Here is a 23,347-nt window from a genome sequence, read left to right as displayed (position 1 = left end):
GTTTATCACTCAGATCTAAAATACCAAGAAAATGATTGGCGCAGGAAAGATAGAAAAGGGCCCAAGAATTTACAGATGTGGATGACTTACATAGCTGGCCGGCTGTATGGCACTTTGAGATGAATGTCTTGGCAGATTTATCCATGAGTGACAGATACTTCTTAAAATCTGACCATCTTTCCTCAGTTTTCTAACATCAAGGTCAAGTGGCCAGAAGAGCTGATGAAGTGCAGTTAAGCACAGGTAAGAAATGGTTCCAAGTTGGCCCTTGAGACAAAGCAGTCGTCAGTGGCTGAGAATGAAGGAACTACTGGGTATCTTACAGCAAACTACCTTTGCTGACACTCTGCACACACCCAAATGTGTTAGAACAATTTTGTCTCTGGCATCTGACATTTTTCACTTTTTAAAACTAAACTTTCCAGCATCAGGAAAGCCATCCATGGATGTGAGAGTTTCAGGGCTGTTTTAGAAATGGACTGGGCTTGGAATATTGGCAGTGCTCCTGCCTGGCGGACCTCTGGTAAGGTCACATCTGGAGTACTCTGTCCAGTTTAGGGCTCCTCTGTTCAAGAAAGATGGGGAACTTCTAAAGAGAGTCCAGCGGAGGGCCACCAATATAATGAGGGGTCTGGAGCACCTCCACTGTGAGGAAAGGCTGAGAGACCTGGGGCTATTCAGCCTGGAGGAGTGAAGACTGAGTGGAGATCTCAACACTGTTTATGAATATCTGAAGTGCAGGAGCCAAATGGATGAGACCAGGCTCTTTTCAGTGGTGTGCAGCAATAGAGCAAGGAACAATGGATGGAAACTGGAATAGTGGAAGTTCCATCTGAACATGAAGAAAAACTTCTTTACTTTGGGGGTGACAGAGCACTGGAGCAGGCTGCCCAGAAAGGTTGTGGAGTCTCCTTCAATGGAGAGATTCAAAACCTGCCTGGACGCTTTCCTGCACAACCTGCTTTAGCAGGAGGTTGGATCGATGGTTTCCAGAGGTCCCTTCCAACCCCTACAACTCTGTGATTCTGTGATTCTAGTGTGTCTGTGAACTGGTGGAAGCATTTACACTGCTTTCCCAATGAGCATGTCAGCGGGGAGATGGCTGCTATGTGCAGAGCACGCTTGTCCATGGTACAACCATGCTGATCTAACAGGTGCTGTCTTTTTTGAGTCCAAGTGGCCTTCTGAAGTCTTACCAGGATATTCAGAATCATTGGTACGCCTACATCTGTCCTCACCACAGCGCTCTAGAGACCACACAGTACCGTGAGGAAAGAGGTAGATTTCGCCTAAATTCGATCGGAAGTTTTTAATGAGGCCACAACGTCCACACCGAGAACTCATGAAGGAACCAAAGCAGTCAGGGAGCCCGGTCGGGGCCACGCCGGTGCGGAGGGCGGGCTGGGAAAGCGCCGGGCCGGGCTGAAGGCGAGGCGGCTCCACGCCCCGCACCGCCGCTTAAAACCGCCGCCGAAAGGTGTGGCTTCGCCTTTCCTGTGCCGGCGGGGAGGGGACGGGACGGGACGGGAACTTTACTCTTGCTGCTTCTGCCGCCGCCGCCACCACCGCCGCCTGCAGCCTCCGCCGCCCAAGACCCCGCTGCTTCGCCCAGCCGCCCTCCCTCACATCCCGGCTCCCGGCCACCCCGCCGCCCCCTGAGCTCGGGCTCTCCGGGCGGTGAATGCCGCTCTCTCCTCCGGCTGTGGGTCGGCTGTCCCCCCGCTGCCCGCTTCGCCCCCTCTCCGCCCCGCCGCCATGAGCATGAACGGCGGCTCGCACCCGCGGATCAACACGCTGGGCCGCATGGCGCGGGCCGATTCGGGCACCGACCTGCGCTACGAGATGAGCTCCCATGTGGTGGGCGGTGGCGGCGGCGGCACCCACACTCACAAGACCTACTATTACCAGAAGACCTACGGAGGGGACTACGCCTCCGACGGGTACGGGTAGGTGGTTAGGCTCGCCGCTGGTTCTGTTGGACCTCTTGGTCTCATTATTGATGCCACTGGGCATCGCTTCTGGAGTGCTGTTCGTGTTCAAGTCCAGCCCTGGCTTTATTGCTAGGACATCCTGATCGGATTGCAGCAGGATGAGAGTTCAGTGTATACAGTAAGCAAACAGCAGCTGGCAACGTGCAGGCTACACGAAGCTACGTGTGCCAGCTGAGAATCAGGCTTTTGGGAATTAGGGACCCTACCCAGTGGTGAGAGCTGTGCTTAGCATCTGCTGCCCAGGACCAATGAATGGAGGACCAAACTTGTGTACTTCCCATATTTGTTTGTTGCTTTGCACAATTCTTAGTTCTTCATTTCACCTTTGGTTTGGTTTGTGTCCTCTGATTAGCTGCTGCTGGGACATGTCCGCCTACTGCTGCAGGAATACGAGAATAGCTATTATTGCAATATAATTAGAGCAATTCAGTGCTTTTCCAAGGGAGAGTGCATGTTAGGACTCCGAAGTACTGTCACTGTGTTGCATTTTTGAGGGTCTGTTTTGCCAGCAGTGCTCCACTATGAGGACCTTTACTGCTTTTAAGAGACAGACATGAAAAATTAATGACAGCATGCTGCTTCCTCACTGTTCTTCTTCCCGACTTCATTCCAGCACTGTTACAGTGGTGTGACTTCCCCGTTAGTCCTGGCTTTCACTAGAGAATAAATACTTGCCTTTTATTTAGCATTCTTTGGCTTTTGTTAGATATTGCAAACAAGCCCGTAGTTTGCTAGATGCTTCTTTCTTTAGTTTTCAGTGGTTCCTTAGCACAGGCTTGATGAAGAGGTTAACAGTCTTCCATCAACATTTCATCAACTCTCTGTAAGATAATGTTCTTATCTCCTTTTTGGCAAGGACGTTACGATGAAAGTTCCTTTTCACCTTATTCCAATGTCTTTTTGTGGAACTAAAGACCCTTGTTAATGAGATTGAAATACGTATACGTATTTTATGTATAATCTTTTGTACATGAAGAGGTCTGACCATAACATTTTATATAAGTAATTGCAAAATGTTGTATGTGCTTGTATCTTACCCATTACATAGATTTGTTTTGGATTGGTGCTGACTTGAATGCCAAAAAATGATGGAAAAAAACAGGCCTAATTTTGCACATGTGCAGAAAATGCTCTGAGTCCTGTGTGTGTTGTGCTTGCAGGACCAGGACCATGATCTGTGGAATTGGTTTTGGTTGTTATTAAGCCTGATATTGTTAATGCTAAATTTCAGTGTCAGTTACCAAACCTAAAGACAGAGGCTTCTTTTTTTTCAATGAGGAAAATTCCTGTACCTGAATTTTAAACGCAGTAGGATTCAACATAGGATCTGGTCTTGTAAGATTTGGGGCGTATTCTGCCAAACAAGTCTGTGCTGAGTGTTACATTAGTCACAGAGCAATATAAGCCGCTCCTTACCCTCAGGGTTCTGCAAGGTGCTTTTACAACATTCCCAGTTTCTTCTGGCTTGGAAACTCAGGATGAGCTTGGCCCTGGGTACAGATACTCAGCTTGACGTTGAGTCACACACCCCTGAACTGCAAATTCATCAACCAAGTATTTATCAATGCCGTTGTGATGGGAAGATGCTAGCAGAGAAGATGACAGTAGCAAGTTTTGCAGTTTTATTTGTCATGGCTGAGATCAGGCAAAAAAATAATAAAAAGAGCATAAGATTTGCAGTTACCAAGTAATGCATTGCTGCAAGAATTAACTGGTTTCCACACAAAATATGTTTGAAGGTTGATGTAATGCCAGTGCCTTACATGTAGAAAAAGAGTCAGAAATTCACACTGAAGCCTTGAAATTACTTGCAGGGGGCTGGCAGACTGGGTAAATTTAAAGGAAACAGATTCAGAATTGTAGTTTTGCCCATCCCGTTGGCCTTGTGGTGGTCTGCAGGATCCTGTCCAAGGTGAATCGCTGTGCTGTGCTGTGCCGGCCATGAGAGCTGCCCCAGTGACAAACAAAAGTATCAGAAGACAGTAAAGAATGTGCCTGAGCTGCCAAATGCCTGCTGCGCTAGCAGAGCCAGCAGGAGAACAGCTCTTATCAGTAGCTGGTAATGCTGCCACGAGGTAAAGAAACCACACTGTGCCTCTCCTAATTCACCTTTTTTATAGGTACCGGTGAGAGATCGATTCCATTGCAAGCTATTCGTCTTTGAAAGCATGAAAGCTGCTTTCCAGCGCAGCCATGTTTCAGGTGGCTGTTATTGGAGGGGCTGCAGTGCCCTGCTGTGCTGTGGGCTCCAGGTGCACCTCTCTCCCAGTGTGAGCTGTGCAGACATGCGTACAGCCACCAGCTGCTGCCTCTGCAAATGGTGCCTTTGCTCCCAGTGACTCATCCCGGTGGCAAAAGTCCCGTTCAGGAGTGTGAGAATTTCTTCAAACAGGTGTGGCTGGGCCCCTTGTGAAACCCTGCAGCTTCCACTGCAAGCACCTGACAGTTTTAATGTGTCAGCACTGACTTTTTTTGCACACCCCTAAAAGGATTAAGCGCCCAATAATGCGAGATACAGATTTCTTTTGAGATTTATCACATTGCAGTCTACATGTGTGTTCTATGCTTTCAAATATGAAAGTGTTGGATGAGGCTGCAGCGTGCCAAAATGGAGCCAGTAAGAGCAGAGAATGCACAGAAATGCACACAGAATGCACACACAAGAAAATTCCTGGTCATGGAATCACAGAATCATTTGAGTTGGAAGGGAGCTTCGAAGGCCATCCAGTCCAACTCCCCTGCAGTGCACAGAGTGTTTGCTGACAGTTGTGTTTGGCTGTCAGAGTTCAATTGAACTGTATTCAGGCAAACTGTAGTTTAATTTTTGGTTGTATTTGCATGGATATTGCTATTAACTACCTTTTATCAGTTTCTCTCCAGAGTATTAGTCAGACTTTTCCTACAAATCAAATCCATTCCCTAACACTTGATTTCCAGGTGCACACAAACAGCTCGCTGATGACGGGTGCAGCCTGTGTGCTGGAGATTGCTGTTCCAGTTCAGGTTTTTCTTTTAACTTGCCTACCCTGAGCATTCCGGTAATCCCTTGATGAACCTATTGCTTGTTCAAACAAGTTTGTGTGAATGGAGGAAAAAAAAAAATAGGAGGTGCTATTGTTTTGCCCAGTTTCAGCCTCCTTGTTGAATTATGGGAATTGCTTGATAACTTCAGAGCTGCAAGACCTTTCTTAAAGCTTCTTTTACTTTTTGAATAATAATTAGGAAAAAAAAAAAAAAAAGCTTTGGATTTTTAAAAGGGTAAATATTTTGTAGAGCAATCAAAAAATTTAACAAGGATTATTCTGACCTGGTGTGCACCCTCTTGAATCAAGTCTTTGGGTGAGAGTATCCCTTTTGTGCTTCTAAAGCATTAGGGAACTGTGAAGCAGTCCCATGGTGCTGCCAGCTGGACGTGCTTCTGTGTTCCCCCTCAGGAGTGCTCCTCTGGACTCACCACCCTCTGACAACAGCAGCATCTGTTATTTCTTCTTTCTGGACAGTGGCAGCACTCATGGGGATAGCATTTACCAGTAAGGTGCAAACCTATTTCAGAAACTCAGGGTTCACCAGCAAGGCAATGGCTGAGCTCAGCTCAGCGGGCATTGAAGAGGTGCTGCAGCAGGGCCTTGTGCTCTCCTTGTTTCTTTGGGAGAGCAGGAATGCAGCACAGCAAGGGAGCCGTGTGTTCTGCCCTTCCGTGAGGTAACAGGCTTCTTATACAGAGCGATGGCAGCATGAAGGTGCTCTCCCATCCCTACAGCCACATCTTCACATCTGCAACCTTCACAGAATTGTAAGAGTTGGAAGGGACCTCTGGAGGTCTTCTAAACAGCATGTTGCACAGAAAAGCGTCCAGATGGGTCTCGAATATCTCCAGAGAAGGATACTCCACACTTCTCTTGTCAGCCTGTTCCAGTGTCTGTCAGCCTCACAGTAAAGAGATCTTTTCCAAATCAAAAGTGATTCTTCTGCGTTTTGAAGTATTCTCAGAGATTTAAAACAAAGACACTATCCCTATATGTTTTCTTTTGTACCTTTAGTAATTAATGACTATTAAAATCAAGTCATTTTAATAAAGAATTTGGTTTCATAGTGCCGTTTTAAAATTCATGAGTTGCCTTCAAAATATATATTGCAGTCTGGCATGTCAAGGTGCAGGTAGAAGGAGGTAGTTAAGGTCTGGAGCAGCCTGGGCTGTTTTGCTCAACTCTATTCCACAGGGTTTGCAGACACAAAGCAGCATAGCCATTAACTGGGATCTTGCAGATGTGTGTATTTTTCAGTAGGTGCCCCTGCACTCCTATATTGTAAACCTGGCTGAAAGGTCCAACCTCCATTTCCTTCTCTTTCTGCAAAGATAGTTGGAAATTTTGAAAATTCTTTCTGTATTTACAGCTGTGCTCTAGACCAAGTGAAAATGTGGCCTTTTCTTATTGCCTGGTGTGTCCGCAGTGTTGATGCAGCAGGATCCCATTCACATGTTTGAGCTTTAGATGATGTTGGGTTAAAACCAAATCAAAATGTCATCACGACTGCTATCTACAATTACTGTAATATTGTTCGTGTAAATGAAAGGAGAGAGGACAAGAGGGAATGAATTTAAAATGAAAGAGGGAAGGTTTAGGTTAGATGTTAAGAAGAAATTCTTCACTCAGAGTGTGGTGAGACAGTGGCACAGCTGCCCAGAGAGGCTGTGTGTGCCCCATCCACAGAGATGTTCAAGGCCAGGTTGGATGGGGTACCAGCCTGAGCTGGTGGCTGGCAACCCTGCCCACAGCAGGGGAGTTGGAACTGTATCTTTGAGGTCCTTTCCAATGCAAGCTATTCTATGATTCTAAAATACCATTCATAGGTAAACCACTAATTGTATTATGTGAGAATTGTCAGGGTCCTACGTCCTTCTGAGGGCCACAAATGTCTTTTTAAAGAGGATTTAGTTTACATGAGGGTACTTCAGAAGTCCAGGTTCTTTTGTGCCTCTACATTATAATGCCACCTACCATGTTTACAAGATAGGATTTGCAAAGTTGTCTATGGTCCAGTGTTTTTCTCCTTCCTGTACGCTACTGTGTTGAATATGGTATTTCTTTGTTTGGATTTTTGCTTCTACCTCAAGGTTGGATTTCTCCTTACTGCACATAGGGGTTTTTGCTTTGATCTATTCATTCCCATTAAAGGCCTGTTGGCTTCAGGAAGAGGTGTATCAGAATCACAGAAACATCAAGGTTGGAAAAGACCTACAAGATCATCCAGTCCAACCATCCAAATCAGAGCTGAGGGTTTTGAAACCGCTTATGAAATACTTTCTCATTGCATGGGTGACAAGTATTTTATTTGCGTCCATGTTGGATTGTCCTCATGGCATCTGATAAATCAACCAATATATGTTGAGGTAGGCTTTTCTGCAGTATACTTGTGCAGCTAAATCCTCTTTGAGATGTGAAGGCCTCACATCATGTTGTCTTGGTGGAGCTCTTCCTCCAGACCATAATCTCTTCTGTGGGCTTCTGGTTCTGGCTGTGCCCCAGAAAGCTGAGCTGCCATGCTCTTTCCTGGTTTCATTTTGTATGGCTACAACTTCTGCCGTTATTTTTTATTATGTCTTTAGACAGACTAAAGAGTCTCAAATGTTTGCTGCTTTCTTCTTGTGAATGCCCCCATGAGCAATAAACAAAGAAGTTACAGGTCTACATTTAAAGATTTTAGTAGTTTATACTGAAACGTCACACTACAAGGCATTTATTCCTGCCTTAAATCCATTCTGCCCACCTGTATTAAGCCATCTTAAGCTTTCCAACTTTTTAGATTTTGGGGCAGTAACGCTGGATGTGGTATTCTAAAGCAGTGGAATGAACACACAATACTTATAATTCTGTATTTTTCTGTCTACCAACTTCTTCCTGTAGTTTGGTTTTAGAAAGTACCTTTTCTTCACAATTCCTCAGAGTGTTAACTGTGACAGTCATTGTTTAGACATTATTTAGACTTCTCTCAGTGTAAGGTGAGCTAATTGCTTTGAGGTCAGTCAAGTTACACAGAACTCAGTGGAGGTATGCTAATTTATTAGAGCAGAGGTCTGGTTCCTTTGGCTTTAATGGACATTGGGCGTTTGTAGCTATCAGGAGATGATTACAAAAGCAATTGAAGAATAAAATACCCTTCTTGTGTTCCAAAAAGAGAAAATTATGTGGAAGATTCCTCTCTCTTCTTTAGTGTTTCATTAATGAGCATAATTGTAGGTATAATTAATGTAAATTTTAGATGCAGTCAGATATATCTCGATCCAAACACAACAGTGAGGCCTAAGGTGAAGGAATTATTTAGAAAAGGAAACCGATGGGGAAACCTGGCATAAAATCAGTTGTGTAGCTGCTTTCTTTAAGCTGTTTCCAAGATATACAGGCATGCATAGCACAGTAGGGTGTACAGTGTTTATGCAGCCAAAGGGTCATGGTGTAAGCAAGGGTTGTGTGTGTACAGCTTGTTTTAGGTCATCCAGTGATTCTCCAGTCCTGCCTCTGTCTTCAAAGGTTTATTCCCAAGTATTGACAAGAACAGCTTTAAAGTTTTTCTTACCACTTATTCAAGAAATGCTCATAGGAAAATGACAGGCTGCTAAAGAAAGAGCTACACACGCTTCAAAAGCCCTCTTAAAGCGTACTGCTGAATGTTTCCCTTCACAGCAGTGATTTTTCCCAAGGACAACTCTATCATGTGTCACAATTCCTTTTGCTAAGTATGATCAGAGTCAATGGAAAGTTTTCTGGAGTATCCAAATGACATGCTGGGTATGTAGCGTTGGACGGGCTTGCACGGATAGTCTTTTTGATATTAGAGTTGTATGGAAGATTTGGGCCTCCAGTGAATTAAAATGGAGCATGTTACCTGCTATGAACACCATAGTCAGAGAACTAGGCAAGGCGTGGAAACCTCTTTGTTTCTTATCCTCTCTTAGTAGTGGTTTACTTCAGTTTTACTGGCAAGTGCCTGGGTTTGGGAGCTGCCTGAGCTTGCTTGGGAGCTCTGATTCTATCAGCAAGGAATGATTTCTAGCTTGAAGCACCTCACCCACCTTCAACTAGCAGTGGCTCGCTTTGGTGGCAGGGTCCCAAGGTGAGCAAATCCTGGAAAAGCAACCTTCTGGTGGTGCAGTTGCAGTGGATTATGTACAAGACAATAATAATGATCCCACTATCTACTTTTGCTGTTGTCTCCTCTAGTGTTTCTTAACTAGTACTTTTACATGGAACCCCCAAGATTCCCTTTTATGTAGTTGTGAAAAAACAGGTCCTCTGACTCCAGCCCCTATATCTGTTTTTGTAATAGCTTAAGCATCTTGTAATGCCTTTTTTGAGACACTTCACTGATTTTTTTTTTTTATAATTTCCTCTTATAAAAAGATCCTTTGTATACTTGTGTAGACGTGTGTATTCATGCACTTGCATAGCAGAGAATCCTGTGATCCCTTTATACTCTTAAGTTCAATGGCTGGCATGATAACTTATACAATAATGTAACTACATTCTAATGTGTTGACTCTAAGAAAGATCGTGAATAATTTAGTTATACTGTGCTACTGTCAAAATTTCGTCTGTCAAAGCTGCAAATACCTGTACTGGAAGAAAGCCTTTCTCTTAACTTCATGGGGGGTTCCATCTTCTGCATGATCCTGCGGTGAAATTATTCCAAGTCTGCTGATGCACAAAGTCTCTCTACCACTGTGGAATCAGCATTAAACTTCATGGTGAAGTTATGGAGGAAGGAGCAGACCAAGCATGTTGCTACCTCCAAAGCTTAACTAGATTTCTTATTTCACGTAACTTCTTGTGGCTATTGGGAATTCCTACTAAACATTTCTCTTTGTGAAGTGTGCTTGCTTTGTACTTACTTCATCTTATTTTTCTCTTCCCCAACAGTCAGAATGGGACCTGTACAGTTACCAGACGTCAGAACACCATTCAGGAGCTTCTGCAAAACTGTTCGGATTGCCTGATGAGAGCTGAGCTCATAGTACAACCTGTGAGTGCTTTTTCTTCTTCTTAGAAAAAGTGATTATGAATATTGTTAGGGAATGAATATTGCATTGTTAACTGAATACAGTGGCTGTGGTTCTTCATCTCTTTTCTACCCTTTCAGCTATTTACATGAGGCAGCTGCCACTTACCCTTAGAGTGGAGTAACATACATCCTTGCTGGGTCTCCTGCTTCTGTCTACACTCAGTGTTCAGTAAAACTGATTTAAGTGCAGCTGGTTAAAATAAGGAGACCTTTTTGATTTTAAAAGGCAAAATGCAAAACCAAAAAAGAACAATAAAACACCCTTTGAACAAATTCTAATGCATTTTATTTTTCATCTTATTGGTGATCAAGGGCACTGCTGGTGAAGATGCTAAGAATGTTATGGCCACTTACCCTCCCTTAGTGTATCCTGCCCGGTGTCATCATAATTTTGAGCCATGATTAATTTGAATAACCGTCATAAAAACCTTCACCACATTTTTCCAGCTGATTTCTAAAGAAGCATTTGAAATAAGATTAAAATCTTGTCAGCTGTTTGATCTGAACTATGTACAGATGATCTTTGCTGTGTGCCACCCAAACCCACTGTATCTGGGGATGGGTTACTCGTTGTCACTAAGTCAAAGGAAGTGCAGGATGGTGAGCACATCCTGCTGTTGAGGCCATTGAGTTCTAGAATCTGTTTGCAGTACTTGCAATAGAGGAAATTTAATGTGCACTTTTTGACCCTCAGTGAACAGAAAATTCTTCTGGGAATGAACTCTGTTGTTAGCAGTTTATTTCCTTTTCAGTGGTACAGCATGTGAGAGCGTATTTACATAAAAATCAATGCCACAGTAAATAATGCCTCTTGTTAAGGATTAATATTATTGCAGTGAAGTTAAAAGGAAGCGATGTTTAGTTCCAGCGTGGTGACACAAAATTGCTATTTTTTTGTTTGCTGTTTTTTTCCTGTGGGACTGAGTAACGAGACCCATCAATATTTTCTTTGCAGAATCAAATCACAGCTGGATTATGTTTAGTTCAGCATGGCCTTGTCAGTGCAGGATGAGATCAAAAAGCCTTGTCTTCCTTCTCTGAAGCACCATGACCATGATGGTCCAGTGCACTGGAGACACCTGGCTATGGAACTGATCCCAGGCAGATGAGATGCAGTGTGTATTTTGTGAGAAAAGAAGCAATGGCTGTAGCTCTTAGAATCTAAGAAAAAAATCTGAAGAATTGGGAGAAAAGATCACCAACTCCAGCTTGGACAGAATGTTTGATTCTTGTCCTCTAAACACATGAGCCATTCCTACTTCATGAGGTCTTAAAAACTCAGTGCACTGAGTGCAGCCTTGGCTCCTCTGTAATAAAAGTCATACTGTGCTGCTGTTTATGGAAATGTTTAGTTGGTATTACGTTTAAAAATTTTTCTGTATGTTTTATTTGTAATTAGTACTTTCAAATGACTATGAATCCTTTAGTAATTGGACTTCAGCTAATTAAATCCGTCAATCAGAGACCTAGCAGTTGGAACCTTTTATTCTTCTTAAAAATAATTGGTCCTCGTAGCATCACTCTCAAAAGAATGTGAAGTTTATGCAGTAAATATTTAATCTCCATCTCTTTTTTTTTTTTTTTTTTTTTTAATTTTAGGAATTGAAATATGGCGATGGTGTCCAGATTAGAGGAAACAGAGATCTGGAAGAATGTTTTGCACAGGCAAATGACCAAATGGACATCCTGGATGGGCTGATCAGAGAGCTAAGGCAGATGAATCAGCCCTGTGAAATGTATCAGAAAAGGTATTACCAGGGAAGGGCTGGGGCAGTGAATGTGATAGATATAATCCGGTGGTATTTGAAACGTTCTCTGATGTTGCAGGCAGAAAATAATAATGTAGAAAGAAATGGTAGTGATTTTTTTTTTTTAACGTCTTGTTTGTTACAATTTAATTTTAGACATTATATATTTTTTCTACAACCTGTGCTATCAGCATTTATTTTTGAATACCTAGTGGTTCAGTAGAAGATGGGAATTGTATTGTTTTCATGTTTTCTGGGTGTTTACCTGATAGAAAGTAACTGGTTCCTTCCCCTTTCAGGCTGCTTCAACTTCAAGAGCAAATGCGTGCTCTGTACAAAGCCATTAGTGTTCCCCGTGCCAGGAGGGCCAGCTCCAAAGGTGGTGGTTGCTACTCCTCTCAGAGTGGTTCAGGCTGGGATGAGTATACAAAACGTGTCACGAGTGAATGCTTAAACTGGATGAGGCAACAGAAGGTAAATCTGTACAAAACCTAGAGACAATGATAAAATCTCATTTTGCTTATGAATATCACCTTGTCATGCAGTAATATTTTGAGTGCTAGTAGAACATTAAAAGTATGTTTAGATGATAGTATGTTGTTCCAAGTTCCTCTTTTGTTTTTTTTTCTCCTCCTCTTTGCAGCATTGTATGCATGGTGAGTTTTCACAAAAATACAAAAATGGATTTGGGGATCTTCTTTTGCAGGGGAAAACGTGCAAGTCACATTTGAAAACAAAAAACGAGGCACAACTGTTACCATAACAAAAGACATTAGCGTGTTTGTGTTAGAGATTATGGTGTTCAATATTTCCTTCCTTCCTTCCTTCCACATATTTCCTTAATGCTTTTTAACTCTTTACAGATGAGGCCAACTTCACAGATTTAACTACTACCCAGTTTTGCAAATTTTCTTCCTTTACTACATCCTTATCAAAATGGGAGCTAGAAGGTAGAGTTAATTTCAACAGGACTAGACTTCCAGAAGTTGCTGCCTTAAGAGCAGCTTCAGCATTTTCATGTGTATCTGTTGCATGCACAGAATAAATTTGCCTATCCACAGCTGTTGATGGTATGGCCTGTAGTGGAAGCACACACTAAGAGCCTGAAGTGTTCTTGTGCTCTTGGTGTGCAAGTTTTGTGTTTGTAGTTGGACAGCACTTACTGAGAAATAGTTAGGGGAAAAAAGAGCAGGGAGGCCCGAGACAGAATTTGCAGACTCCCTGTAATTTGAAGTTGCAATATTTTTATCTCTCTTTTATTAGGTTGTTGCTTAGTGATCCTGTCGTTGTTATCTACATATGGTGTTTACCAGGTGGCTGCTATGCAAACCAAATGAGCAGGGGAGAGCTGTGTACAGTTCCCATACTTATGTGAGTGCCAGTCAGAGTCTGGTCTTCCAGTGCCCTCCCATATCACGACCTGTCTTAGAGGAAGAAAGAAGTGGAGATGCACTCCTTTGAGTGCTAACATTTACGGGCATTGTGCCAGTAAAGCAGCAGCAGATAATGATTGCTCTTCACGTACTGTGGGAGAGTAGGCTGATTATCAGACCTGCCATGGCTTGAGGAATGATGTTGGACAGACACTGGGCCTCCTTCCAGTGATGAAAGATTCTGAACATGCTGCACCTCGCAGAGATGCCATGTGACTCCCTGCTCAGGCACCCATCATTGAGCAAGCACTTTACAGCTGAGTTCCCACACAATAGCTGCAGTAAAAGAAAAAGGCTCACTCTCTCTCCCTTTCAGTCCCTAAAGCAAAGCTGAGGCTTCCTATTAGGCTTTTGAGCTTTTTTTTTTTTTAAGGGAAAGTTTATTTTCAACTTTGCACCATACCTCTCCTTCCCACTCTCTTACTATCGGCTCATGTTGTGACCAAGATAACATGATGAGATAGCAGAAAAAAAGTCTGAGCAGCTGTGGTGGTTTTCTGCCTGTGTTTTTGTATCTTGTGTCCGGATGGTGTGCTGACAGGAGAGCCAGGTGGTAGGAGTGCTTGTCAGATTTCCATTGCAGAATCAAGGAAGGTGGACTGATATCCAGAGAGCCTTTGTTTGCATACTGGCAGTCTTTCAAGTCTGTTGCTACAGACTCTCTAGACTATATAAATATAATTGAGAAGGGTCAAAGTCCTGTAACTTTTACATAGCTGAATGTAAAATGGTTTCATTTCTCAGAACATTTTCAGCCCTTGCCTTTGAACCCCTACGCCTGAGTGTGGTTCAGGCTTAATTGACATCTGTTGACTCACAGAGATTTGGCCCCAGGCTGGTAATTACCAAATTGAGTCCCAACCCAAGATTAAGATACGTAATTCTCTACAGTGCATATGCTCACAGAGGCATTCATAAAAGGATGGATTGTGATCGTCTTCACAGAGCAAAAGATGCTTTGGAATTTGAGGATTTGAGCTGTCAGTTTGGTGGATTTTAGTGTTTGCAAATAATGAAACAAAGAACTGGAGTCAGACAGTTTTCAAGTTAGGAATGATCCAGGTGTATTACTGTTCTTTCAAATGCTGTTTCTAGAGATTTTTCCTCATCATCCTATAATAAAAGTTGCCAAAGTACAAGACAAACAACGTGTTTTATAATCTGTTCAATTTATTTGATACATAGCTTGGCTTGTGTTTTTTTTTTTTTTTTTTTTTTTAATTAATTGCTTGTTTTTTCATCTGGCTGGACTGAATTTAACTGAAGTCAGTGATGTTACTTGAATGTAACTAAAATGGTATGTAGCATACTGGGCTGCCGGACATGATTGTACATTTTCACATGTATTATGAATAGTGTTGTAGAAAACTTTAAACTATGCTAATGAGTGTGGTTCATCTTATCTAATTTCAAACTTAAGTATATTCCCTACTTTGTTTCTTCTATTTTGAGAGCCTGTCACGCAGTTGAAGTGAAGGCAATTTAAAGACATTTTTAACCCCTATTCTAAATATCAGTACAGTTTTACTTCTTACTGCATGATCATGTTTCTTTCAACCTTGTTGCTCTGATTTAGGTTATAGTGTCTTGTTTGAAATGAAAGTACAAATGCTGTCCCTTTTTCCTAGGCTGAAATGGAGCTGGTGAAATGGGGGTTTGATGCAGCATCCATTGAGCAACAGATTAGTGACCACAGGAGAACTCACAATGCCATTGGAGACTATCGCTGGCACCTGGACAAAGTCAAAACAGATCTGGTAATTACTGTCTTCCCTTGCACGTTGCTTGGTCTGGATTTGTAACCTTGGCTTGCCAATGTTCCATTGTAGCAAGTAACACTGAACAGCAGAGTTTCTCTTCAGAAAGCACTGATGTAGTGATAGCAACAACTTTCCATCCTAGTATTTATTATTTCACAGTTATTTTGTGCTCCACTTCTTTCCCTAGAATTTTATAATGAAAATTTAGTGTTTATTTAATGTTTCATCATTGTGTACTCAAACTGGCAAGTATTGGGATATTTTTGGTGAGAGAAAGGCCAAGAGTTATTGTTTTCACTTTCTTAAGTTAACATAAGGAAGTGAAAGGATTATGTGGGTGCTTAGCCCAAACTGTGGGTTTAGAACTTTTTTGTGTTTGTTTGTTTAATCTTTCTGCAGCTTCTCATCTTCTAAGTTTGGTGATTGGAATAAAGAAGCCAGTGAAAGTGCAGTAGTTAGTTTCTTTGGTTATTAGCCCAACATGTGGGTGTAGGAGAAAAGTTTACTTCATCTCAATTCTTTTGTGTTAATTCCTCACATGGACAAGAGGAGAGGGAGTTGGATCTAAAGAAAAAGAATTCAGTTCTGGAGCTCTGTTTTCTCAGACAAACTAGAGTGGAAGGGTTGTTTTTCCCTTCTTCCCTTTGCTTATTCAAAAGGTAGGAAGGGTAGCCCTATCAATTATTAGTTCCAAGGTTATGCACATTCCCTGTCATAGAAACAAGAATAAAATCAGAGCATATTGCTCAGGTCATAATTTACACTACTTCATAGTCTTTACGAAGCTGGCTCAAGGACTGGATAGTTCCCCATAGCCATCTAGAGTCTATTCAGAAAGAGATCCAATTTTGGAAGCTGTTGTGGTATTACAGGGTTTACAGGTTCAACCTTGCTTAGGAACATCTTTGTGGGAAATTTGTTGCTGAAGTCTTGTTTTTATACTTCTGGTCCTCCACTGGTGCAGACCTGCTGCTGACCTATCTAGATCAATTGCAGACATTATGAATTACCACCTGAAATTTTAACATTGTGGTGCTGGCTCTGTAAAGAAAGGCAACTTCTAAAAGGCACACTAAATGTTTGCTCTTTATTTCAGCGTGAGAAGGCTGCTGTTCATCAGCTGGAGGAAGAATACGAAGGACTGCTGGTGAGCACAGAATGTTTTTGTGCCTGATGCCTTCTGTGATAAATGTTTTTTGTTCTAACACTGGTGTGAAAGTCAATATAGATGCGTATATAAGTAGTGCCATTCAGCAGTGTTTTGTAGCTAATATAAGGCTCAGTTTGAGGCACAAACTTGAGATTAATTCATTGTCAGATTTATGATTGACTTACCCTCATCAGGAAGTTTCTACTTTGCACCAGGTGAAGATGATTGATCACTAAGCAGGTGCAGAGTAGAAGTCTACTTCCTTAATAGGAACTAATATAGCAGCAAAGTTGGTCTTTGTTAGGAGGACTGTGTGTCTTGCCCATGTCATCATGTAAAATATGGAGAATCTTATGCAAATTATAGACTTAATCCTTGGGATTGGAAGCTGTTTCCTGTCCGCATTTCAAATAGCAAGATATGCAGTATGATGCAAGGACAGAGAAAGAATCTTTTCATGAATTATTATCTACGCAAAAGGCTCTGGTACAAAATGAAGGATATACTATCAGCAGCAAATGGAAGTAAAAGCCATGTTAAATTTTTGGGATTTTCTTTTATTTTCCCCATGTCTTTTTGCTTGGCTGCCTGCACATCTGTTGCATTTGTTTGAAATGACTGAAGAACCTGGTGACTTTAGATCCCTGTGATTCTTCAAATCCGTGCATGTTATCCATTGGCCATTGCCAGCAGGTTTTATAGCTGTGTGGATTTTACTGTTATTCTTAGTTCAGATAAAAAACGCATGAATGTGCATGCTGTTCTCTTGGCTTCCCTCTCTCCACCCAGCACAGGCTCTTCTATGTTTATTGCTTCTCATTTTGGAATTCCTTGCAGAAATACTCCTTTGAGAGAATGGATCAGCTCCGTCAATTCCAGAACCTTATCCAGGCAACCAGCAGGGAGATCATGTGGATCAATGACTGTGAGGAAGAGGAGCTTCTCTATGACTGGAGTGACAGGAACACGGATATCTCCAGGAAGCAGGAGGCCTTCTCTGTAAGATAGCACAATCTCCTTCTGCTTGCCCTGGAATTTTCTTTTGGCATATTGAGGGAGGAACAGCTTGTCTCAGGGGAATTGATCGTGGCATTTCTTCACTAAGTTATCTATTGATTTTTTTTTTTTTTTTTTTTTTTTTTTTTAGTTTAGTTTGGTTTTTTATTGTCAAAACATTGTTGGATTAAGTACTATGTGACAACCTTTTGAATCAAGATTAAACATCAACTGGAAGATAATACACTCAGCCACCTGTGTATTCTTTTGACCTTGGAAACCAGCTTTATCAGTACAGTTCATTGAGGGCCAGTAATTACATGTAGCCTGTGCATGCATGCTAAACTAGAGGACTTGAATCAAGCTGCCCAGTTCTCCCTGTTAGGACTTATGCAGGGGCTAGTGATCCCTGATGTGGTCCTGATCTCTTCACCAGGTACTAGGACTACATGTGAGGGAACTACTCTCTTTTCCCCTGATGGTCTCAGCACATTGAGAGCACCATCAGGACTGGCTTACAGTGCTCCTAATTGTTTTCTGTGGATACAAATGGAAATTGAGCATGTATTTCTTTAGCCAGTGTTGGTGCTGGTCATCAGAGTAAAAGAGAAATGAAAGTCACACCATTATGGAGATTCTCTATTCTTTTTCAGTTAGTTATTATGGATCTTGCAATATACACTAGTTCTTGCTTTCATCATTCCTCTTCACCAAGAAAAGCTGTATTTTGGGTGCTTTGCTCTATGGAGTGGCAAGCCTAGAGACTAGAACTAAAATGACCACCACCTTTGATTCTTCTGACTTCATATATAGCTTCAGTGCATTTACTAGAATTAACATGCACTGTTAGCAGGGATGGATAACCTTATACAATCATTGGTTTTATCATTATACAAGCTATCAGGAAAAAGTTAAGTAAATCACTCTAAGTTCTGTGCCTTTGGAAGCTCATTTAACACTGTGTTTTGTTTATTAGAAACGTATGAGTGAACTGGAGCTTAAAGAGAAAGAACTCAATAAGCTAAAGCAAGAAAGTGACCAGCTTGTGCTCAACCAGCACCCTGCTTCAGACAAAATTGAGGTGAGTTAAGCCTCACGTGATTTAACTTGGTTGCTGTGTGAGAAAAGTTCTTAGTGAAAGTCGACAAATGAAATGCTGCATTTAGGCATGAGAACAGTTTGCTTGCCAAAAATCCTATCAATTTTTATCCAGTTGTGAGAACTGCTCTAATGTATGTTACCACCTTCTGCAAACCTGCAGACACAGCTACTGAAGACTCCTTAAGAGCTTGGGAGAGATCTCATTGCTACCAAATTTGATGATGGATGCATGTAAAAATTAATATGGGGGCTTAGGGAGTTGTTTAAATATATTGAAATCGCTATATTTCATGTGAGTTAACTTCAGTGCAGTAGAATCTAGTAGGAAGACATGCCATTCTCCTGCTATCTCAATAGGCATGTTTTGAAGATAGCCACACCGTCAAAGGGTTTATGTTTAATCTAGTGCAAATACTTCCTGCAGCTGAAATTTATAGTATGTTTCTACACCTTAGTCAAGACTAAGGAAAAATCTTAGTCTTTAGGAACTGCTATTGTTTTAAATGTATGAAAGAACCCACAAAAATGGAGTTCTTTTTCCTTTTCAATGCATTTAGTTTGTAATTTGTTATCGTATTGTGTAGAATTGTCATTCATAATTCACTGTGTGGTCAGTTTCTGCCTTCAAGGAAAAATCCTTGTGAGCTTCAGCAGTGAAGTAAAAAGTAGTATGTAACTTTCCAAACGATTTACATGAAGGGAATGTGAGAAGCCTTGCTATAAAAGTAGCCATCATGAAAAATTGTTTGACGGTACCCCTTGGAAGGAGAACAAGACAGTTTGCCATTGAAGTGTTTCATGTGCACTAGTGTTTTTGCATTTCACCCCTTTGTTCACGCACTTCAGGCTTTATGCTGATCAAACAAAATTCAAGTCAAGAACAAGTTTCTCTTTATAACTCACAAACAGGTATGTAACTGCCTTCAGTTAGGTAGATGCTTAGAAGCAGGGAAACTATTTGCATGAGTCGTCTTATTCTGGTGTACATTAGTTTGCTTTAGTAGATATTTATTCTGTACAGAAATTCAAACTAAATAATTGTGCTTGAGTCTACATATAGAAGAGAGATCCATGTGGTAATTTGAGTCCTGGATATTATTTGTTTTCTTAGGCCTACATGGATACACTACAAACTCAGTGGAGCTGGATTCTTCAGATCACCAAGTGCATTGATGTTCATTTAAAAGAGAATGCAGCTTACTTTCAGGTGGGTAGTGATTTACTTTTGTATTATAGTAAGTACTAAACAAGTATTTGTTCACAAATAATTACTTTAAACTTCATGTTCTAGCATCAAAACATTTAAAACATATACACTTATAAAAAGAACTGACATTTCTAAAAGCTCACTTCATTATCTAGCAATATAGGGTAATGTAAAACTGTGTTTATGCTTTTCCACATGTAAGAATTTTGATGACTATCAACATGTTTTGCTCATGTTAGAATTTTAAGAAATTAGTTGACAAATTGTGAATGTGATTAATAGTTTGTGGGAGATCTGTCCCATCCTTCAAAAGTTTTGTTAAAAGCGCGAATCCCACCACAGGTATTTTTTCTGTACCAAAATCTTCCTAAATCCATGCACAATTAGGTGTAACACAGCGTTATCAAACTGTTGTAAATGCTACAGTTCTGCTGGATATGAACTGGGATTTCTCATGAAAGGAATCCATTAATTTGTAGTAGACATTTCTGTGAGAACTGTGTGCAACTGAAATCACAACTTTTTTCCTGTAGTTCTTTGAGGAGGCCCAAGCTACAGAGAGCTATCTGAAGAATTTACAGGACTCCATCAGAAAGAAGTTCATATGTGATAAGAGCATGTCACTTCAGAGCTTGCTGGAGCAGATCAAGGAGCTGGAGGTATTGTTCCATCCTACTCACAGATAATGTTCTGCCTTGCATGGATAACAGTTGACCCCTTCAGATACCAAATATTAACCCAAATATAATGGAATGCTGATAAACAGTACTGAGTGAACTTGAAACATTAATGATACGTTCATCTCCTTTCCTGGAGATGGCCTACAAAATGGGTACGAAAAACATAGCTTGCTCAAGTTGCAAAAATAATTTATTTCTTCTTTCTCTTCTCCTTCTTCAAGCTACAATTTTACATTGTAGGCTAAAGACTCATCCCACTGTAGATAAAGGAATTCTTGCCTACAGTGAGCTCCAGATATATGCCTCTAAATAAACTAGCGGGAACTAGATTGGTTTCTTTTTAGAATGAGTTTTTAACCTGCAGTTAATCTTTGCAGAATGAACGAGAGAGAATTCTTGAATACAAGAGGCAAGTGCAGAGTTTGGTGAATAAATCCAGGAAGATTGTGCAGCTGAAGCCACGTAACCCAGATTACCGGAGTAACAAGCCCATTATACTCAAGGCTCTGTGTGACTACAAACAGGATCTGGTAACGTGTCCCTTTTCTGGCAGAAATGAAAATAATGTAAACTAAAATATGGCAAATGATTTAGTAGACAAACTATTGAGCTGATAGGTGTAACATTTTTGCAAGTAGGAGTATGAAGTTAATGGTTAATCCTCTTAAGTATTGGATATGCTGAAGTTTATTTCTGTGTTGTCTCTTAACAGCATGCTTACATATATTTTCTACTTGCTCTTTTTCTGCTCTTTTTCTTATTGGTTCCCAGTTACCTAGTTTTCTATGTTTTATCTGTAAAACCTTTTTTACCTGATTCACTGAGTTGCACTCCTGTAGTGACCACTAATTGACCACTGTGATGTGTGTTTACAATCGGGTTTCTGCTATCCACTCTCTCTGATCTTCCATATCACATTTTATTCTGGAATCACAGAAGTTCAGCCCACACAGAGCTAACTACTTGTTGGAACTGTAAGCAAAACAAAACAAACGTAGGCAGTGTTTGCCTGGCTGCTTGGCAATTGTCCTCACAGTTAAACAAGCTAGAATCTGCTCAGGAGGCAATAAGTCCAGACAAATCCAAAGACTCTGAATGGTCAGGTTGGTGTAAAGCCTGTGGCCTTTTGCTAGTGATGTCCAAAAATGATACGGGGACTCCTGGCATGATACATGATAGGAGGAGCTTTCTCCTCTTGGCTGTGTGTGGGTTGTAAGCTGCACCATCCAGGCCTGTGGCCTCAGGGTGTCAGAATGTCTGGCAGACATTGCTGGTGGATCTAGCTCTGTGGCACTTGCTCTCGGTCCCTTCTCAAGTATGGTTTGCAGCACTAAGCATCCGTTTGCTTCCAGCTTGCTGTGGGGTGGCTTACAGCCATAAATGATTGCATAGCTTACAGTACCCATGTGCCCACGCTCTGTCTTTTGATGTATGTCATGGCAAGCCCCAGATCTGATATCAGCTGGACTGGCAGATGCTTAGAATGTTCTGTGGCTCCCAGTTAGTTTTACAGAGTTAATATCAAGCTGGGATGTACACATGCACATAGCAGCTATTAAGCATTCCTGGTTCTGTAATCTAGGTACATCACCCTTGCCTATCTCTCCTAGAAACCCCATCTTACTAATGAACAAACATGTTGTTCTATGTTCCTTACAGAAAACAGTGCGCAAAGGAGATGAATGCATCCTGAAGGACAACAATGAGCGCAGCAAGTGGTTGGTGACTGGCCCCGGAGGAGTGGATATGCTTGTGCCATCTGTTAGTCTGATCATCCCACCCCCAAATCCATTAGCAGTGGATCTTGCTACCAAGTGAGTTGCCAAGTTGAATTTTTTTGCAGACGTGAGCTGGCTTGAGTGGATCCAGCTCAGGCATTGCTGTGCTCATGCCATAGACATGTCCTGATGGTTAAAAGAGTGAGTTCTGTCTGAAAGCCTGATTTGTTTTATTGTTAATAATTTTTTATGCCTTTTGGTAGTTAGAATTATGTGCATAATATTACTTTAGCCTCTCCTATGAGAAGAAAAAAAGTCTTAGCTTGCTCTTTTCTTTTTGGCACTGTGAAAAAAAATTGTTAGCAGTGCTACCTATATTCTTAAGCAAATTATTGGAGTTAGTTTGGAATTCTAGCTGTGTATATTCATTGGTATACTCATTATTAATCTGAAAGCTATGGATAAATTCATTTTCAGGTTTGATTCTTTTTCTATTAGAGAACAAGCCTTAAAACACTTAACATCCAGTGACTGTTTCTTGTGATATTTTTTAGCTATGCTACTAAGATGTACAAGTTTTAACCATGAAATTTCTTCTCCCATCTCAGAATTGAGCAATACTATGAAGCTATTCTGGCTTTGTGGAACCAGCTGTATATCAACATGAAGAGCCTGGTATCTTGGCATTATTGCATGATTGACATTGAGAAAATCAGAGCGATGACTATTGCCAAGGTGAGACTACAGCAGGCCTTAACGTAGACCAGGGACATTCATGACCTGTCCTCTGCTGCTCCAAACAGTGCTTGCAGTATCCAATTCAGCTGTATGTTCTGCAAAACTGTGGGCTTGCCTTTTGCTGGGTTACACAAGCAGATATGTATGGAAATTGGCATTTTATTTAAGGAGAAGAAAAACGCTTTCCCATTCAAACACGATATAGATAAAAATGAAAGTAAATTAAGGGGACTTGCACTACTTATTCCCACTATGCAAGGGCATGGATAGACATAGTAAAAGGCAGAATTGCAAACTGTTCTTAAGCTGTGAAATGTTTGTTATGTAGCTAGCTCAAAGGTTGCTTTGTGCATCATACTTCTAGAGGCAACCTGTATCAGTTTTATTCTAAAATGAGATTCCTCTGTTCTTCAGTAGATGTATTCGTATGTTCCTTCATGAGTCATTAGTCATACATCCTCTCCAATTGTTGCCTTTTTCAAAACTGTCTTCTTTGTTATTTCAGCTGAAAACAATGCGTAAGGAAGATTACCAAAAAATAATAACTGACTTGGAGATCCATTATCAAGAATTCCTCAGGAACAGCCAAGGCTCTGAGATGTTTGGTGATGAAGACAAACGAAAGATCCAGACGCAGTTCACTGATGCTCAGAAGCACTACCAAACCTTAATTATACAACTGCCCAATCAACCACGGCAGCCCCAAACAGGTTTGTTGTCCTCCTGTTGTCTTGTACAGATTGTACTGCTTGGGTTTCCTTGTTAGA

The 23,347-nt window shown here is 41.3% G+C and overlaps 1 protein-coding gene across 3 annotated transcripts in view; it reads left to right on the top strand.

The window, feature by feature from the left end:
* Positions 1-1,473: 1,473 nt before the first annotated feature.
* The window catches only part of DSP (desmoplakin), a 37,231-nt gene continuing 15,357 nt past the window's right edge, over positions 1,474-23,347 (top strand). The window contains exons 1-14 of one of the 3 annotated variants that reach the window (XM_010708378.3): positions 1,474-1,940; positions 9,908-10,010; positions 11,649-11,797; positions 12,097-12,271; positions 14,859-14,987; positions 16,087-16,137; positions 16,978-17,139; positions 18,113-18,217; positions 19,349-19,444; positions 19,978-20,103; positions 20,502-20,654; positions 21,784-21,938; positions 22,451-22,577; positions 23,086-23,290. In XM_010708378.3, coding sequence (XP_010706680.2) covers positions 1,756-1,940; positions 9,908-10,010; positions 11,649-11,797; positions 12,097-12,271; positions 14,859-14,987; positions 16,087-16,137; positions 16,978-17,139; positions 18,113-18,217; positions 19,349-19,444; positions 19,978-20,103; positions 20,502-20,654; positions 21,784-21,938; positions 22,451-22,577; positions 23,086-23,290 — 1,921 coding nt within the window. In that variant the 5' untranslated portion in view covers positions 1,474-1,755. Of the gene's footprint in view, positions 1,947-9,907; positions 10,011-11,648; positions 11,798-12,096; positions 12,272-14,858; positions 14,988-16,086; positions 16,138-16,977; positions 17,140-18,112; positions 18,218-19,348; positions 19,445-19,977; positions 20,104-20,501; positions 20,655-21,783; positions 21,939-22,450; positions 22,578-23,085; positions 23,291-23,347 lie in introns of all 3 variants that reach the window. The other 2 variants (XM_010708377.3, XM_010708379.3) reach the window with 2 other exon arrangements.

The sequence above is a fragment of the Meleagris gallopavo genome, chromosome 3, assembly GCF_905368555.1.
Source record: "Meleagris gallopavo chromosome 3, MGAL_WU_HG_1.1, whole genome shotgun sequence".
NCBI classification, from domain to species: Eukaryota; Metazoa; Chordata; class Aves; order Galliformes; family Phasianidae; genus Meleagris; species Meleagris gallopavo.
Note: the sequence above shows the minus strand (reverse complement) of the source record. Positions and strands in the feature narration are given on the sequence as shown.